Source organism: Mus pahari, chromosome 18 (genome assembly GCF_900095145.1).
Source record: "Mus pahari chromosome 18, PAHARI_EIJ_v1.1, whole genome shotgun sequence".
Taxonomy (NCBI): domain Eukaryota; kingdom Metazoa; phylum Chordata; class Mammalia; order Rodentia; family Muridae; genus Mus; species Mus pahari.
Genome location: NC_034607.1, coordinates 18,420,470 through 18,440,536, shown reverse-complemented (window position 1 = coordinate 18,440,536; position 20,067 = coordinate 18,420,470). Strand labels below are relative to the sequence as shown.

Sequence of the window (20,067 nt, the reverse complement as noted above, 5' to 3'; positions counted from 1 at the left end):
TTTCATCTGCTTAAACTGTGGAATTAAATAGAACATAAGTTAGCAAGTCTTAACTAAATGTCTGTACAAAACATTCTACAAGGCACTTCGATACACCCTGAGATACAAAAAGGCAGCCATTCTGTTGGAAGAGAGTTCAGTTCCCAATGGTGTACTGATATACAACTGAGAGCATGCAGGGGACACAGCACTGCACGTACAATGTAAAGGATGGAGGCACCTCAGCTAGAAGCAACTATCAGCTACAAATGTCGACTGGAATCAGTCACATAAGGTTTAAGCACCAATTTGTGAAGAAGATGAGCATGATCATTAATGTGAAAGGCAACTAATTCAGGCAGAATTAGTAAAAAGGCAAACAAGGCAGTCAGTGGATCAAAGGCAGCCACTGGAAAGGAGAAGAGAAAGGAGAGGTGACTGAATTGATGGCACATGGGAGCTTTGGTAAGAAGAGAAAGTGGGGCAAGTGTGGAAAAGTATAAATCCTGAATTTAAAGCTCAGTAACCTGCCAGGTCTCTGCTGCACTCTGGAGGGTTCCCCAAACCTCCTATCTCCCGAGGTTGCCTGGTTCCATTCTCTCTGCTAGCCCTCAGGGCTTCAGTCTTTTTTGCCTCCCCCAGTAACAGATCAGATGCCCCTCTATCACCCTCCCCCCACTTTGTCCACTTTCCCTCCCAGGTCCCTTCTCCCTCCCCACTTGTGATTGCTTTCTTTCTCCCAAGTGGGTCTGAGGCATCCTCACTTGGGCACCTCAGCTTTTTTACCTTTTTGAGTTCTGTGGACTATATCTTGGGTATTCTATACTTTTTGGTGGGATGGGTAGAACTATTCACTTATTAGTGAGTACATACCATGCATATCCTTTTGGGTCTGAGTTACCTCACTTAGGATGATATTTTCCAGTTCCATCCATTTCCTGCAAAACTCGGGACATCCTTGTTCTTGATAGCTGCATAATATTCCATTGTGTAAGTGAACCACATTTTCTGTATCTATTCTTCTGTTGTGGGACATCTGGGTTGTTTCCAGCTTCTGGCTATCACAAACAAGACCACTATGAACAGAGTGGAGCATAAGCCCCTGTGGCATGGTGGGGCACATGTTGGGTATATTCCCAAGACTGATATAGCTGGGTCTTCAGGTATATCTATTTCCAATTTTCTGAGAAACCTCCGGCGGATTGATTTCCAGAGTGGTTGTACTAGTTTGCAATCCCACCAGCAATGGAGAGGTATTCCTGTTTGTCTACATTCTCGACAACCAGTGTTGTCACCTGAGGTTTTGATCTTTGCCATTCTGATTAGTGTAAGGTAGAATCTCAGGGTCATTTTGATTTGCATTTCTCTGATCACTAAGGACTTTGAACATTTCTTTAGGTGCTTCTCAGCCATTTGAGATTTCTCTGTTGTGAATTCTCTGTTTAGTTCTTTACCCCATTTTTTTAACAGATTGTTTGGTTTTTGGTGGTTAGCTTCTTGAGTTCTTTATATAGTTTAAATATTAGCCCTCTCGCGGATGTGGGGTTGTAGGTCCTGGCTAAATCTACAAGTGCTCTGCAATCTGTGTGTGGTCACAGCTTTCTGTGCTTTGCCTGTTTCCCACCCTGGTTCCAACCCCTTGCTGTTATAAAATTTTTATGGTCATGTAACTACACATAAATAAAAATCCAAAGATAGGATCTACATATGAGAAACAACATATGATATTTGTCTTTTTGAGTCTGTGTTATCTAACTTAATATAATACTCTATAGTCCCATGCAATTTACTGAAAATTTCATAATTTCATTTTTCTTTGTGGCCTAATAAAAATTTCTGTGTGTTTGTTGCACATATTTATTACCCATTCATCTGCTGATGGACATTTAAGCTGATTCTATTTGCTTGCTCTTGTGACTAGAACAGTGGTATTATTTTTTTTTTTATTGCATTACTTTCCAACTAAAAAGATGACCTAATAAAGAACATAGAGATGGCATGTATTCAGCAATCTTTCAAGAAGAGAATAGGAGAGAAAGATATAGGGGCACTGATGGGAATGTATCAATCAGGCATGAGTCTCTCCCTCAGGAACTAGTGTTGCTTTTCTACTGGGCCATGGCTGCGTCTATGAATAGCAAAATTACCATGTGCGTTTGTTTCCTTTGGTTGTTTAAACACCACTAAACTCAGTTCCTAAGTGAGGGGAAGGATTTTTGTCTGTCTTGATTTCCTTTTTAAATATAGTGTCTAGAAGATGGCCTAATGCATTGTAAGCCTCTAAACAGATGTCTGGTGGAGAAAGTAATTGAGGAAACGAGGCCCTTAACAGGAAGACGAGGGAAGATGAGCTGTGCGACTGCAGTAGAATTCATCTGAGAAGGAAGCCCCAGGCTGGTCTCAAAGACTAGTTCATAGGTGTAGAAAACAGAAAATGAGAAAATCCTGTAGCAGGAAGAGGAAGAAGCTTATGTGCTGTGGAAGAGGAAGAGTAGGAGTAGGTCTTGGTAGCCAAAGTGCATGTGACTGACAAACTCAAGCCTGGGGTATCTGTGATGGGCTCATAGCGACAACAGTAGTCTGGCGACACCCAGCTCTACCCAGGTGTCCCAGAAGCAAAGAAGGAGGAAGAGGGCTTAGCAGGTTTCTAATTAGGGCCCACCTTCAAATGAATTAGAGTAATGGTGAAGGTGGAGGACACTGAGTGCATTTTAAGAGAGTCTTTTAGGATGTATAAACAGGGGACAAAGCCTGGAATGAGTGCAGAGTATTTACAACAGCACGGGATTGGAACCAGGGTGGGGACAGGGAAAGCACTGAAAGCTGGGGCCACACAGAGACTGCAGAGCCCTTGTAGATCTAGCCAGTATAACCCAGTTAGTGAGGGAAGGAGGTCACTTACCAAATTAAGTTGAGGAAGGTAAGATTTTATTTGGTTTACCATGGGTACCTCAGCAAGAATCATAATAGGGAAAGAAGATTAGAAAAAAAAAGTAAAGAGTAACACACCAAAACCTGAAACAAAGAAAATAGCAGGAAAGCAATTTTTAATCAACCATTTATTGAAGTAACAAGTATTTCAACACATATTGTATTAGTCAGTAAAATCACAGAACTTTGAATGTCTCTCTATATTGAGGGAATTTATTGTGATGACTTATAGTCTGTAGTCCAACTAACACAACAATAGTCAGTTATGAATTAGAAGTCCAAGAATCTAGTAGTTGCTCAGTCCCACAAAGCAAGTTGTTTAAGCTGGTCTTCTGTAGAAGTAGTTTCCAACAGATGCGTGGCAAGTAATGCAAGCACTTGTGTCTTCTTTGTGGCTCACATGCCCCTCTTCTTTATTGCATGCTGGTTCTCAGCTTTCTCTTGAGCCACTAGCTATCTGTATGCCAGTGCTTCCATCTGTCCTACCCCAGAATTTGTTTTCCACTTATGTTGAGCATGTTCAACAACATACTCAAGCTACAAAATTTCAATACAGGTTGAATTAGTCTTTTCTAGAAATCCTTTACCAAACTTAATAATTAAACATAAAAGCTCTAAAACTACATTTCAATGCACATCTGTGTCGAGCACAGTCCCAAGTTTTGAATTTGAAGGAGTATGTGAGTACTCCTTGACTCCAGCTCTCTTCCCTCTGATAGAAAACATTATAGCCACATCAGATACAGAGAGTAATGTTAGTTACTAATGCTATTAATGCCATTTATATCACTATATAACTTATATTAACAATCTTTGGCAGTTTCTCTAATAGTCCATAATAACAAACCTGTCTTAACATGTGTTTTCAGGGTATAAGTGAGGCAGTAGGGGTGTTAATCAATTATGGGTGTACTTGCCCATGTGGAGGTAAGATTTCAAGGCTGTACAGCTTCTTCAATAGTTTTTCCACCTTATTTTTTAAGACAGAGTCTCTCACTAAATCTGTAATTGCCATTTGAGCCAGAATGGCTGGCCAGCTGGCTCCATGGACTTACCTGTGTCCACCTCCCAGCTCTGGGTTTCAGGTACTCAGCAGCACCCAGCTTTTCTATGGATGCTGAGGATCTGGACTCTAACCCTGAAGCTTATCCCTTAAGCCCTTTATTCACTGAGCATCTCATCAGCTCCTGCATTGTGTTTTTTTAAGAGAAGTTCTAAATCACAGCAAAATACAAAATCTGTCATAGTCATTGATCTCCTGACCTAAAGCTTCCTCTGATGTCAGTGTCCCAAATCTGATGCTTTCCTTAGAATCCATAAACTCACCCTGACATGTTGCCATCACCCTAAATCCACAGTTGAAGTTAGGATTCATTCTTTCTTTGTTCCTGATAATGACCTTCATTTTCATGCTGGCTCATGAACACCTGACGTGGGGTAATTTTGATACATAGAAGTTTACTGTGACTCACAGGTCTAGAGGTCCAAGTTCAAAGTCAGGCAGCACCAACAGTTTATCATGCTAGAACCTAATGACAGAAGCAAAGAAGCAAGTGAAGAGACAAACATGTTATCAGTAGCCAAGAAGGGGAGAGAGGGAGACTGCAGAAGACGAACTACAGGACTAGGTCTGTCTGAATTACTGCCCTGTTGCTATGATGAGACATTATGACTAAGGCTACTCTTAGCAAGGGAAACTTTCAGTTGTGTGTTTGCTTACAGATATTCCATGGTCGTGGCAGGAAGAAAGCAGGCCTGGTGCAGGAGCAATAGCTGAGAACTTTATATCCTGGTCCTCAGGCACAGAGAGAGAGAAGACTGAATCTGAGTTTTGAGCCTCAGAACCCACCCTTGTTGACACACCTTGTTGGCCCCAACTATTCCAACAAGGCCATAGCCCCTAATCATTCCAAACAATCCCACCAACTGGGAGCCTAGCATTCAAATGGATCAGCTTCCAAGGCCCATTCTATTCTTCCACAGTCTCTTTCAAGGCTGTAACTCCTTGATCTCATGACCTCCCACCAGACCATCTCATAAGTAATCCACCAGTACTAGATTCCAAACTTTTCATATGCACCTTTAGGGAGGTACCCTATTCATATTCTAGCAACCATGAGGAAATCATATGGAATTTTACTACCATAAAATTCCTATATATTCTATCAGTTCATCCCTCTTTCCCAAAAGCTCCTAGAAAGTATTGATCCTTGTACTGTCTACATTGTTTTTCTAGTATGTCATATATCTAAGGTAACCATTTGGAACTTTTCAGAATGGCTTAATTAGTAATGTGCAGTTACATTCCTCCAGTTTGTACTTTCCTGACATGTACAAGGTATAAGGATCAATGCTCACTGCTGAATAATCTTATCTGTTGGCTTAGGTACGAGAGTTTGTTTATTCTTTCATCGCTTCCCTGAAGGACACTATGTACAATAAGGATTTCCTATAGGTTCTTTCCTTTTACATCATCATTTTATGTCAACATCAATCCTGTAAGAGCTACTTAGTGTCTACTCAGTATTATCATCTACTTGCCTCCGTGTATTGATGGAAGCCCTTTCCCACCTCGGGTTTCCTTAAAGGAGTTATCCCAACTTTATGCCATTACCAGACTGCTACTTTGTTGCAAACACTATTTTTCACTTCCAGTGGAATATGAAGAGAAATTTGAGACTCTTCTTAGGATTAAACTCAGTATTTGAAACAAAACTGGACTTTAATTAATGTTTTGTTGAATGAATAAATGAATGAATACATACATACATACATACATACAATCTAACTACATGTAAAGGGTACTGTTAGCCCTTTTAAAAAAGTTTTTACCTGTGTTTATCTATGTTCATGGTCTGTATCTGTCTTTATCTCCATGTACATATGTGCTATGCCACACATCTGGAGTTCAACCATACAATTTGTGGGAATTAATTCTCTCCTTCTACCAAATGAATCCCCAGGATCAATATCAAGTCATCAGCCGTGGTAGCAAGGGCTTTAGTCTGCCTACCTACATTACTGATCCCTGTTAACACTTCTTAAGTGTAGTACCCACCTACCAACCATTTCAACTGACAGTTGTTATTCCTGACTGAGGTATCATTTAGACCCTGTAATCACATTTAAATGAAAAGTGTTCCAAGTGGTCAGCCCTAAACACCTAGACATATGAGCAACACTAAATGGACTTGGCAGATTGTATTTAAGTGTGTGTGTGTGTGTGTGTGTGTGTGTGTGTGTGTGTGTGTGTGTGTACCAATAACAATTTAAGAAAATATCATGAATTTGAAGGGGATGGAATAAGAGGGGCAGAAATTATGTAAATACATTGCTTGGGAATGAAATTATCAAAAATTTTGATTTTTGTTTTAATCTACTCATTTGGTTCTCCTATGTTTTCAAGAAAGAACACCTTTATATGTCCATATAGCTTTTGGATTAAAGATTAAGCAAGGGAATTCTCAAGGGGGAAGAAATGCCCTGGTCTGGCTGTGTCACTCAGCAGTAGAGCTCTTGTCTGACGCAAACACTGCCGTATGAATTATGAATTACTTCTCTATTGCTGTGATACAACACCATAACCAAAGCAATAGAAGGAAGAATGTATTTTGGGCTTATGGTTCCAGAGAGCTAATAGTCCATCTCTATCACAGCAAGAAAGTGTGGCAGCAGGCAGGCCTGCAGCAGAAGCAGAGAGTTCACAAGAACAAAGCAGAAAGCGTGAGTGAACTTGACATGGTGCAGTTCTGTAAGTTCTCAAACCTTGCCCCAGTGACATACATCCTCCGGGAATGCCATGTCACAGGCCTCCCCAAACAGAGCCAACCGAGGACCAAGCATTCAAACGCCAGAGACCATAGACAACATGTACCATTTAAACTCCACGAGTACCAGTGTTCAATCGCCGCCTCCCTGGGGGGGAAGTCAGATCCCTCAATGGGGCTTATTACGTTTTGTCTTTTTTGGGTTTGTTTTTTTTGTTTTGTTTTGTTTTTTTATGTCTCTAACCTTTGTGTGCACCAAAAAAATTTTAGGCTTCCTTTGGAAGCATGCAGATTGGAATTATTAGATCCTGAACTCCAATGATGAGTACAAGGTGTTCTTGTCACTGAAGTATAATAAATTATGAGAAAGCTTTCAGGTTCCTTGTTTATGAACCCATTGCTCTTATTTTCTCTAAACGTCTAAACTATGATCGTTTGTTCTACATTACACATTCTTAAAAGAACTGTGTTGCTTTGATTCTAAGTACATCTCTTGACAGTTATTAACCTTCGTGTTAATATTTATTATCTGATGCCTTTGTCTCTACACTATAGCATCTCATTTTATGAGTTTAATGGATAATGACTACGCACCACCCTTGCACAGGACAGGAATTCAGTTGCCTCATATACAATAAGAGGCTCACAACTACCTGTAGCTCCAGGAAATCCAATGCCTTCTTCTGGACTCTATAGGCAACTATAGTCATATGTACCCCTATAGAAACATGCTTACACAAAATTTTAAAATAAAATCATTAAAATGGAAGGTGTGAAAAAATGAACTATGTTCAATTAACTGACCTCAGATTTACATCAAGTACCATGGGCACTTCTGGAGGTCCCTGACTTTGCATGTGCAGCACACATACCCTAAGCCCTGGTCTTACATAATTGGATGGGCCTGACACTTGGTGATGCTGTACATTTTAAGTCAAAATTTCTAGAATATAACTCTTATGCTGCTATCTGTTCTCTAGTTGAGTAAATTCTGTTAAATTGTATTTCTCTTGAAATGAGTAACAGCATTTTTTTTAATTTTGAACAAAAGAAATGTGCTGGTTTGAATTCAAAACTGTTTTTCTTATTTAAAAAATAAATTTTAAGGTCATATTTTATCTATACAAAATGTACTAGTGAGTAATAACTTGCCAAGTCTATGCAAGCATTTGAAGATGAGTGTGTAGTTCTAGGGTTTCAAGACTAGTTGTAAGGAGAAATGTTTGTCCCAAAGGTCACCAGAGGAGAAAACCCCAAAGAGCAGCACCTTCCAATGGTCTCAAGTGTTTGACAAAATCACTTATTTTGTTGAGGCTATAACCATGTTTTATACCCTGGGTTTCTCTGAGACTTAACAGATTATACAGGGTTTGGGTTGGTTTATTTGTTTTATGATTTAGTGGTTAAGTTTCCCCCTTTTTTTCCGGTCCATTTGAAATCCCATTTTATATATTAAGATTTTGTAGTAGAAGTCAGAACAGTGAGCATCTTTGCCTTGTGGAAAGGATCGTTTGCTCCAGCTGTCTGGGTTTGTATTTTTTTCTGCATGTGGTAAGCCTTCACAAACATTCTTTTTCAGGGTGTGTACTACCCACTGTACGCCTTTTGTGTGACAGGTGCCTTACTTATTGACATCATTGTGTAATGAATAATGAGTGAGCCTTTAAGTTTTCTTGTTAGACCTTAGGGGGAGTGGATGTGGCCCTGAGTACAGGCACCCTCAGAGGCAGTAGATTCCCCTGGAGCTGGACTTACAAGTGTTTGTAAGCCTCCTGATGTCTGCATTGTGGACACAAATTAGGTGTTCTGCAATAGCAGTAAGTGCTCATAACTACTGAGCCACCTCTCTAGTCCCCATTGTTTTTATTTTTTTATGAAATCTTTGATTATTTGTTCTGTATGCCAAATCCACATATAAATATATAAGAACTTATACCCGTTTCTAAATACTTGCTGTAGCTGGCTGTCTATCTTAAAAGACATTGTCTTTCTGTGACTTCTCCGAGGTTGAAACAGTTTTCAGAAGCCCTCTGCAGTTGTCTTCGCTGTGTTTTGTATGTAGACGCCCTTGTCCTGATGCTATCTGCTAAGATGGAGGGAAACATCACACACTGCTGAAGGCCAGGGTTTTCAGTTCAACAGTCCACAGGAGCCCGTGGCCTGAGCATATTGTTGTCTACTTGTCACTACCGTGCCCCCATCTATAGAAGGGAGTGCATGGTTGGGCTGCTTTTCTTAGAGGGGAGTAGGGGACCCTCGGGATGGCATGCAATATATGACAAGTTGCTAGTCATCGGTAGCTGAGAGGTGGTAGCTATCATTCTTAATTTTAAGGTCATTAAAGAAAGTCTACATTTTGGTTTTTGGTAATTTTCCATCTGCCTCATTACTCTGAAAAGTTATTTCTCTATATAGAATTAAATATTTTGGAGAAAATTACAGATAGCTAGCAGTGAGCTATGTTGCTCTCAAATTTCTCAGTGTAATCACCTCTCTAGTAGTGCCACTCCCTAAGGGCCAAGCGTTCAAACACATAAATCTATGAGGGCCATTTCTACTCAAGTCACCATAGTACTGCAGAGACATAGCAAGAGGGTGGATGTATAGCCACCGCCTATGCCACTGCCATAGAAACTCTTAGACTATTACTTGTTGACTGCTACTAAGGCACAAAGAAAGAGAGACTCTCCAAGCCCTGCCATTCACTCAAGAATAGCAAAAGGGTTCATCCTGGGATACAAATGCTACACAGATGCCACATACAAGAGGTAGCAGGCCACAACAAAAGTGTTTTGAAACAAAGAGCACTGGTTACAGCGCTTCTTTGGTATTTATAGCAGTTACTCAGAGAAGTCTTTATTTTGTTGCAACAGCTTTAGGTTGGAGCCTTCTGACTGGAAAGCCTGTTATGGCTTTTCATTACCAGTATACATATAAAAAGAGCCTTTATTTGGGGTGCATGCCTTTATTACAAATACTCCAGAAGCCTAAAGAGGTAGATTCTGTGTAAGGCTAGCCTGGTCTAAGCCAGTTAGTTGTATGGCAAAAACATAAATAAAAACCTAGAACAAAAAGAAAAAGAGTACAATGAGTTTTGGTTTCTACTTCCATTTGAAGGAAATGTGTTTATGCTTCATTGTGATTAAAAGCAAAATACTGAAGCAGTGCTCTGAGGTGGTGATTCAGGGAATGTTAAAAATAGTAAATATTTTGCCATGTCACTAGTGCATGCTTTGGTAGAGTCAGGATTAGGTAAGAATCAATACTGCATTCATGTTTTTGTTTGTTTTGTTTTGTTTGTAGGAGACAAAGTTTAAGGAACAAAATCTCTGGGGACAGAGTGCTGGCCTAGCATGTACAAGGCCCTAGGTTCCACTCTAAGGACTATAAAATGGAAGGAAGGAACTGGGAAGCTAGGGAAGGAGGGGGTAGAGAAGGAATATAACTAAACTTTTATTATGTCAGGTCCCTGCTGCCTTGTTTTTCCACGAGTTTCTATCGCTTTTCTGCCCACCCAAAATTGGGTGTTGTTGTCTAAGTATTATAACAGTACAGGTTTTTCAGTAGTAACTTGAAAATGGTATTGGTTGAAGGCACAAGATTCAGGCTCACCTCATGTATAGCCTTAGTTACAGTATATAAATAGTCTAAATATCTGGCATGTAATAGGTGCTCAGAAATGTTCATAGAGTTGAGTGAGATGTCTGTGTATAAATGTAAGAAAAAATTGTCAGCTTCTTCATTTGTTCTACAACTAGAATATTAATACATGTTGTCTTGCCCTCTGTACTTTGTATATACTCATAATTTTAAAATTATGGTAACAGGATTATTGTACTGGACCCTCCAGATAAAACGCCAAATAACTAACTATTGCAGAGACTCAATAAGGTTGACCTTTCTGGGTACTTACCCTCCTGTATTAGAGTAGCGAGGTTAAGGGACTTGATGCTGACATTGGTGTGCATTCTACCATTTGATTCAAAGCATTATCTTTAAAAACAGCTTCATATGACTATGTAGAGTACAGCCCCTGAATTTCAAACCATGCTACACCAAGGAGTCACTTTGTGATATGAACAACTAACTTACCCTCTCCAGGTATCGATGTTTGCATGTGTAATACAAAGAAACTCATCCTAGGCTTATATTTAAATGATGTTCAGCATTAAATGAGATAAGGCTCATAAAGTTCTAAGCCTGATCTCTTTCCACAAAGCCTTTAAGATTCACCATCACCTTAGTGGAGGAGCTGGTAGACTTTGCGCCTTGGCCTTTCCAAACTGCATTGTCTTCAGAGCAAGGACTTCTTTGTTGGCCTCTCTTTCCTGGCTTAGCTTGGGACCTTTACACTTAACAGTCACTTAACAAGTCATTGCACTGAATGATGCGGGCAGTTTTCTAAAACCATTATGTTGTTTTCTAGAAACTAAACTTTTTATGTTATAGAGGTTACCCCAGCAGATCTTGAGTGTCACTTTAAATAACTTGAGAAGGCTCGAATTGGATCCTCAGATTCAGATTTGAGTACTGCAGCCAAAATACATTCCACAAAACCCTCCTGCATTTTTTTTTTTTTTTTACAAAACAGGTAAAATGTATTCCCTGGCCAGGTACTAAATTTGAATATCAGCATTTGAGGAAATAACTTTTTGAACTACCAGATCAATTGATTACCTTTTTTTTTAAAACTTCATTGCTTTAAATGTAAACTTTTATATTTAGCATGATACCATTAAATCCTCACTTTTTTAATTTCTAAAGGAAAAAAATGACAGTAGGGAAGTGGATGTAAATATGGAAAAATGAACAAATAAGAGGAGTCTGAAGAGCCAGAGCAGGTAGGAAAAGCGAGTGCTTTACAAATGAAAGCAGATGTGTGAGATTACAAGCTGTCAGATCACAGTGGGAATGAGGATGATAAAGGAGTTCCTTACATAGTTTATAATTATTCATTTTGCCCAGTCTAGTCTCTTTTCCATAGTATTCTCAGGAGGGAACATGGTACAGAGCTTCCTTTAAAAGTGGCTTCTCCAGCAGCAGGAAGAAATTCTAAGAAGCAAAGTCTTTCTGACTCAATATTTTGTCTTTTTTCCTCTGAATCATAGTTGTTTTCCTGTGGAACACTTTTCAAGTAACTGATTAATGAACAAGAGTTAGTTACAACTGCAGGGAGCTGTAGCTATAAAGGTTCCCTCACAGTCAGTGTTACAGAGATGTCATTGTGTCTCACAAAACACAGGTCATTAATGGGCCCAACTATGACTGCAGTGACTGATGGATAAGCAAGAAATAAAAGAGTTTTCCCAGCCCTGTCTTTAACAGGTGTGTGTAGTAATCGCACCCATAGTTAGGTTGGTCCATACAAGCTGATCACAGATTTTCACTTTTTCTCACCCAAATAGTCTCAGTCTCTCTCTCTCTCTCTCTCTCTCTCTCTCTCTCTCTCTCTCTCTCTCTCTCTCTTTCCCTTTACTTTAAAAAAAAACAAATAACTGTAGAAAAAGTATAATTTGATATTTGTATTATGTGATACATATATAAAAGAATGAGCATGGTGTAAATTGTGAGGCATTAATAACAAGGTAAGTACTGTTTTATTAGAATTTTTAACTGCTTCCCCATTTACAAGGTTTGTGTAATTACAAGGTTAGTAATTTCTCAGCAGCAAAGTTAAAAGTAGTCATATAAATGACAACAAATATGCAAGCATCTAAGAATGTATTTATGTTGCAATTACCACACCCGTGCCTGCCCCCCTTCTTGCCCCACTCCCTGTGGGTTATGTTGGTCTTTGGTGAATATCTCTTCTTGGTACAGACTTTTGTCAAATCATCCCAATTATTGCATCACTTGCTTTGGCTCTCAGTTATTTTCTTAGACTCATCATAATGCACATATTTTAAACAGAATTGTGTCTGAATCTTTTTTCCCTCTTATTTAGTGATTTCTAGTAACTATCAGACCTGTCTTGGCCTTCTGATGCATTATCCAATCATCGGGGACATACACTCACTGATACTGAAGGCTCTGTTCCTTAGAGACCCAAAGGTAAGCTTTCTTGTGGAAACCATGCATAATTTTTTTAAGTTGTGTGAAGAATCAAATCCTCAATCTGATGTATTTCTAACGATTGTTGTAAGCCAGAGTTCACATATCCCATTGGCCAGTATGTTATCAAGTAAATTCAGTGGACATTGTCCTAAGAAACTGTACCCCATCAGGTGCCCCTGTTCCTCAGCAGGTTGTCTGGATCTCCTGACTCTCAGCTAGCTTTAAAAAAAAAAAAAAAAAAAAAAATGTGAACATCTACTTCTTCAGCCAGACTTCACTCTTTAATAACCCCTCACAGGGGAAGACTTAATTCAAGTAGGGCTTCTCAGGCCACATAGAGTCAAGAAAAAAGAGCTATACTAAGGACTAGGCCTATAAGAATTTATCAGTGAGCTCTTGCTCTCTTGCTTCTTGCCCCCTTGCTCCCTGTCTCTCCCCATTCCCTTCCCCTCTCTTTCCTGTTCATGGCTGACCTCTGCTTTCTTCTCTCTCCTCTCTGCCTTTCTCTGCCTCTGCTACTCTCTTAACTCCCCTCCCCATGCCCTAAATAAACTCTATTCTATACTAAACAAAAAGAAAAAGGATCAGTGACTTATGATATGAATGTTTATATGTATATGCATGTATTATTCTATTTTGTATCCTACAATTCACCTATTAAAGACTCAGACAGACCTTAACACTGATCTCTTTATTTGAATATAAAGCAATTCATTAAAATTTTCTTCATACTTCACAGAAAAAAAAAAGTGCTCTTTTACAACTAATGTTGTATTTCTTGAAAATAAGAACATTTAATGATCTTAAAAAAAAAATGTGAATCCTTGCTGGTTTTGAGCCAAACAAAAATATTGGATAAAGAATGAGAGAGAAAGCTTCAAATGCGAGAGTGAGAATGCCAGGCTCTGGATGGTAATCCCAGCCTTTGGCTCTTTGGAAACTCTCCCAATAGTCATGTTGACAGTTGTCAGACTGTCTCTGAGTCAGTCAGTCTGTCTGTGAGTTCTGTTGCCAAAGCTCTGCCTGTTCATCTTGAGCATCTAAATGTAATAGAAATCTGATTCTAAAGGATTTTTTTTTTACCTTTTTCTGGTTGGTGACATTAACTTTCAGTATATTTTCTATTATATTGCTTAGAATTTTCCTTACCTGCTGTTTATAGAAATATTATCCTTTATTAGCATTTCTGTTATACAAACAATGTATTAAGCATGATAATAAAATCTATGCTTCTTTTTATATAATGAGAAATCCTTTTTGGATATGGCTTGTAAATACCACTATTTGTACTTTGCAATTCTGTTTTTGTCTGCACGTGTGTATGTAAATCATATGTACTCTGTAACTAAAAGCCCCACAGAAAGATCAAGTAGCTAAAAAAATTGTAAAGATGAAGTTGATAATCAATAATGAGTTTTGATCTCCAGACTTAAAGCACATTGTTCTATCTCAGCATTCAAAATTCTAAGGAGTAGAAAATGGGAGATTAAGCTTAAATTTCTATTCATTTTTAAGTAATAGTTTATTAATTCTTTGATAATTCCCATACTGTATTTAGAAAATATTTACCTTCTTCCCAAATTCCTCCTTATCTTATCTCCATCTCCCTATCTACTGAGTTTCAAAGGCCTTTTATGTTTGTTTTAAACCCATCTAACCAATTTTGTGCTGCCCATAGACTCATGTGTGAGATGCTGTTTCCTGGAACATGGTCAGCCTCCCAGATTTCACACCCATAAGAAGGACTGACTTCTCTTTCAGAAGTTGGCAGTTGGCAGTATTCCTCCTCTACGGTAGAGCTTGCTGCTCAATGCCCCCACCCCCCAACATACACACACACACACACACACACACACACACACACTCACACACACTATGTGGAGATTTTTGTCTAGCTGGAGCTCGTGCAGGACCTGTGTGTGCTATCATAGCTGCTGTGAGCTCCTATGTGCAAATGTGCTGGTATCTGGAAAACATGGTTTTGTGGTAGGCATCCACCACTTGTCAGATAACCTATTCTGGGCTAGACACTCCTCGGTCTCATCTCTACATGCTGACTAATGGTGGATGATCATGTTAGTGACTGTCTACTGCAGAAAGAAACTTCAGTTCCATTGATCAATGTCACCGTTTTTAATGCCAGTACCATTCTGTATAGCTCTATAGTATAGTAAAATCAGGGATAGTGATACCTCCAGAAATTCTTTTCTTATTCAAGATTGGTTTGTTTTTGTTAAGAATTTTTGCATCGAGGTTTCTCTGAGAGGTTTGTCAATAATGTTCTTTTCCTGTTGGGTTACTGACTTGTTTGGTGTTGGAGTAATACAACTTTCATAAAACAAACTTGGAATTGTCCTTTTCTTTTGTATTCTACAGACAATTTTGAGTAGTATTGGTGTCAGGCAATTTTTAAAGGTCTGGCATAATTCTATGCTATATCTATGTGGCCCTAGAATTTTTTTTTTAAACTGTACCACATCCCATACCTCCTCCCCACCTTCCACCCCCCCTGTCTCCATATGAATGTCCCCACCCCACCACCCCACCTGACCTCTAAACTTCCTGTGATCTCCAGTCTTTAAGACTAGGTGCATCATCTCTGAATGAACCCAGACCCAGCAGTCCTCTGCTGTATGTTGGTAGCTTCATATCAGCTGATGTATGCTGTTTGGTGGTCCAGTGTTTGAGAGATCTCAGGGGCCCAGATTAATTGAGGCTGCTGGTCCTCCTACAGGATCACTGTTCTCCTCAGCAGCTTCTGTTCATTGTTTCAGTGCAAATATCTGTATCTGATACTTTCAGCTGCTTATTGGGTCTTTCAGAGGGCAGTCATGAGTGAGTGCTTTTTGTGAGTGCTCCATAGCCTCAGTAATAGTGTCAGGCCTTGAGACCTCCTCTTGAGCTGGATCCCATTTTGGGCCTGTCACTGGTCCTTCTTTTCCTCAGGATCCTCTCCATTTCCATCCCTGTTGTTCTTTCAGACAGGAATAATTATGGATGAGAGTTTTGACTGTAGGATCGCAAGTTGAGACATTTTTAATTACTCTTGCTAGATCATAAGGTTGTTCTGAATCTACTTAAATTATTTACTTCAGCCTCATTTAATCTTGGTAGATCATATACATACATATACATATATAATTAATGGGATATATATTTTTAAAGTACATTGTATGAATTTCTTCAGTGACTATTGTAGTGTTTTCATTTTCATCTTTGATTTTATAAATCTGAGTCTTTTTTTCTTTTGGCTAATTTCCTAATGGTTTGTCAATCTTGTTAATATTTTCAAAGAACCAATTATCTCTTCCCATCTTTTATTTTAGGGTATCGCTCGTTCTTTTCCAAGGCCCTGGATGCATCATTAAGTATGAGGGATGTCAATTCTTTAGTATAGGTGCTTAGTGCTTAAAACTTTCCTCCTTAAAAAAACAAAACAAAACAAAAAACCTTTCCTCTTAGGCCTGCTGTCTTGGTCAGCTTTCTATTGCTGTGATAAATACCATGACCAAACATGAGGAGGAAAGGGTTTATTTCGTTTTATAGCTTGTAGTTAGATAGCATATAGCTGTCAGATGTAAGGCAGTATGTTATTCCAGTTCTCCTATATTTGTTGAGACTTGCTTTGTTTCCTAATATGTGATCATTTTGAAGAAAGCTCCATGGGCTGCAGTGAAATGGGATCTGTCTAATGTCTGGGTGCAGTGTCCTGTAAGTGTCTACTAGATCCATTTGATTCCCAAGTCCCTCTCTCTGTTTCATCTCAGTCTGAATGTCTATTCAAAAAAGCAAGGAATTGAAGTTTCCTACCACCACCGATCAGAGTCAATCTGTAGTTTTATATCCAACAGTATTTCTTTTATGAAAATGGATACCCTTCTGATTGGTGTATAAATGTATGTGTTTAGAATTTTAATATCCTCTTGGTTCAGTTTTTCCTTGTATGAATATTAAGTATCCTTCCTAATCCCTTCTCACTAATTTTGGTTTAAAGTCTATTTTTCCAGACATTAGAGCAGCTACACTTGCTTGTTTCTTAGTTCCATTTGCTTGGAAATACTTTCTCCTTCCTGTCCCCTGACTGTGGTATCTGTTGTTAATAGGAGGTTTGGTTTTTGTTTTTTTTTTTTTGAAGCAACAGAAAGATGTATCCTGTGTTCCAATGCTAATCTGTGTCTCCTTTAAGAATTGAGACTGGGGATTCTTTTGCTGACTTAGACATCTTTTTTTTATGGCTATTTTCTTGATTTACATTTCAAATGTTATCCACTTTTCTGGTTTCCCTCTGTCCCAGAAACACCCTATCCCATCCTCCCTCACCCTGCTTCTATTAAGGTGTTCCTCCATCCACCTACCCACTCCCACCTCCCTGCCCTCGATTTCCCTACACTGGGGCATCTATGGACCCTTCATATGACCAAGAACCTCTCCTCCCATTGATGCCTGACAAGGCCATCATCTGCTGTATGTGCATCTGGAACCATGTGTACTCCTTTGTTGATGGCTTAGTCCCTGGGAGTTCTGGGGGTTCTGGTTGGTTGATTCTTCCTATGGGGTTGCAAACCCCTTCAACTCCTTCAGTCCTTTCTCTAACTCCTCTATTGGGGACCCTGCGCTCAGTCCAATGGTTGCCTGCAAGCATCCGCCTCTGTGTTTGTAAGGCTCTGGCCTGGCCTCTCAGGAGACAGCTATGTCAGGCTCCTTTTAGCATGCACTTCTTGGCATCCATTCATCTTCTGATAAAGTATCCTGTAGTTCTTTCTTCCCTCTACCTTCCTAGGAGTGTTTAACGTTCTCTTCAGACCAAAGTATTCTTTCAGTGTTCTCTGTAGAGCTGGCTTGAGGGTCATAAATTCCAAAAAATCTATTTTAATCATGAAAAATCGTTCTCCTTTATTACAACTGATAGTTTTGCTGAGCATAATAGTCTGAGGTGACATCTGTGATCTTTCAGAATGTGTAGATCATCAATCCAGACCATTCTGGTGCTCAGAGTAATCTCCAGGTGTTTAATCAGTTTGCCTTTGTGTGTGATTTGAGCTTTCTCTCTTGCAGCTTAAATATCCTTTCTTTGTTCTGTACAGTTAATTTTGATTATTATGTGACATGTGGAGTTTCATTTCTGATCCTGTTTACTTGGTATTTTTGTATGTCTCTTGTACCTTGATAGACATTCCTTTGAAAATTTTTCTTCTATGATTTTCTTGATAAAGTGTTTTTATGCCTGTGGCCTGGGTTTCTTCTCCTTCTATTCCAATAATTAATATTGCATTTGTTCTTTTTATAGTATCCAGAGTCTTCCACATTCTGTTTCTAGTGGGGTTTTTCCAAATTTAACATTTTCTTAGATTAATTTACACATGTTCTTTACCTTGTCTTCAACCTTTGTTACTCTTTGTTCTTTATTCCAATTGATCTGTTCCATTGGTGAGACTTTCCATTATTTCTTTCTTATTTCACTGACTTAATACTTTTATTTTCAGTTTTTATTTCAGATTAGCTTTTCTTCAAGAATTCTATTTCTTTATTAATTCTATTTTCATAGCTTTGTTTTCTTTACCTCATTCAACTGTTTATTTTTGTAGTCTTCATTCTAGTGTCTCTTCTTTGAGTTCCTTAAATATAATTATAATTGCCATCTTGAAAGCACTATTTTTTCTAACTACTAAGTTGCTTCTTTCAGGGAATGTTGTTATGAGGGTAAGATCTTCTGGAAGTTGGTTATTAATGTTGTTTATCTTTGGGAGATGGAACTTCAGCATCTGAAGTTAAGTCATTGGTGATATTTCTTAGACGTCTGGTCTCACCTTTGTTGCATATGTGTTTTGGTCTTTGTCTGCTGTTAACCTATCTTGTCAAGATGTGTGCCAGTTGAATGATACTTGGGGTTCAGTCTTGGAGGTACTCTGTTTTGATGTACAAATGAAATATCTAGTTCATCTAGGAACTGGTGCAACTTCTAAGCCTAGGAACATACCTTTTGTAGCGTTAAAAGAGTCTAGCAACTGATCTTCAGACATCTATGGACGGCTCACTGGTTTCTAGAGGTTGTTCTTGGATAGCGTGTATGGGCGCCACATTGGGACTATATCATCATGCTAGTGGCAGGCCACAGGATATTTCACCATCCTCAAGAGGAGGTAGATAGGAGTTCTTACTGGGGTGAAGTGACTGGTGTGCACTTGAGCCCAAGTTCCTTTTTTGTATTTGGGGGTTGGCTCAAGGAAGAAAGAAATGAATATTGTATCATAACTTGTCAAACTTAGTAATTTTCTCTAAGTAAATATGATCTTTTTAAGAGTAACTTACCCAATTTCAGAATTCTTTATACTTATTCCATTAATGCTTATTAATGTAATCTAACTACCCTTTCATGTTAGTGTGATTTTTGTAGAATGCTTTTTATTTCAGTAGAATATAATGAAACAAATTCTATTAGTATTAAAAGTTAAGATTCAGATTTGTAGGCAAACGGGTGGAACTAGAAAAAAGTACTCTGAGTGAGGTAACTCGGACTCAGGAAGACAATCATGGCATATCTTCACTTATAAGTGGATAGTGGCTATAAAATAAAAGACAGTCATGTTATGGTCCAAGACCCAGAGAGATAGGCAACAGGGAGGACTTAGGGGATGCAAGGATCTCCCTGGGAAGGGGAAATAAAATAGATTTCACCAGTGGCCTGGAATGGGTGGAGTTGGTAACAGAAGGGATCAGGTATTGGGAGATGGAGAAAGTTCTGGGATAAAACACTGGGGGACATTTTCAGAGCTAGGTGGAAACCTAGTGCAATGGAAACTCCATGGAATCTATGAGAGTGACCCTAGTAATAGGGGACCCAGAGCCTGAACCACTACTACCATCTGTAGCCAAGCAAGGCCTCAAGTGGAGGGTTTGGGGCACCAACCCAGCCATAAAACCTTCAACCTACAAACCTTCAACCTACAATTTGTCCCTACATGTAGAGAGTTCTGGAACCAGAGTCTAGCAGAATTATCATCAAAGTGACCAGAGAGACTCCATCCAGCAACCAATGGAGCAGAGGATGCCACAGTTGGATCTCAGGAGTCCTACAGAGGACTCATAGGGGCTTTCAGAGACCAGGAAGCCTGTAAGAGTGACCTAGGTCCTCTGCATATATGTTATGACTGCGTAGTTTAGTGTTCTTGTGAGAATCCTAAAAGTGGGAGCAGTGGCTTTCTCTGACTCTGTTGCCTACTGTGGGACCCTTTCCTCCTGTTGGTTTGCCTTTTCTGGCCATGATGTGCTGGTGTGTATCTAGTCTTGTTTTAGCTTTTTATTCTTTCTTCTTTTTTAATTCTTTTTTTTTTTTTTT

At 39.1% G+C, this 20,067-nt stretch overlaps 1 protein-coding gene across 4 annotated transcripts in view; it reads left to right on the top strand.

Moving 5' to 3' along the window:
- Window positions 1-20,067, top strand: part of Tbc1d5 (TBC1 domain family member 5) — a 429,267-nt gene that overhangs the window by 297,086 nt on the left and 112,114 nt on the right. For all 4 annotated transcript variants that reach the window (XM_021217926.2, XM_021217924.2, XM_029531230.1 and 1 more), the window contains one exon: window positions 12,622-12,728. In XM_021217926.2, coding sequence (XP_021073585.1) covers window positions 12,622-12,728 — 107 coding nt within the window. The remainder of the gene's footprint in view (window positions 1-12,621; window positions 12,729-20,067) is intronic.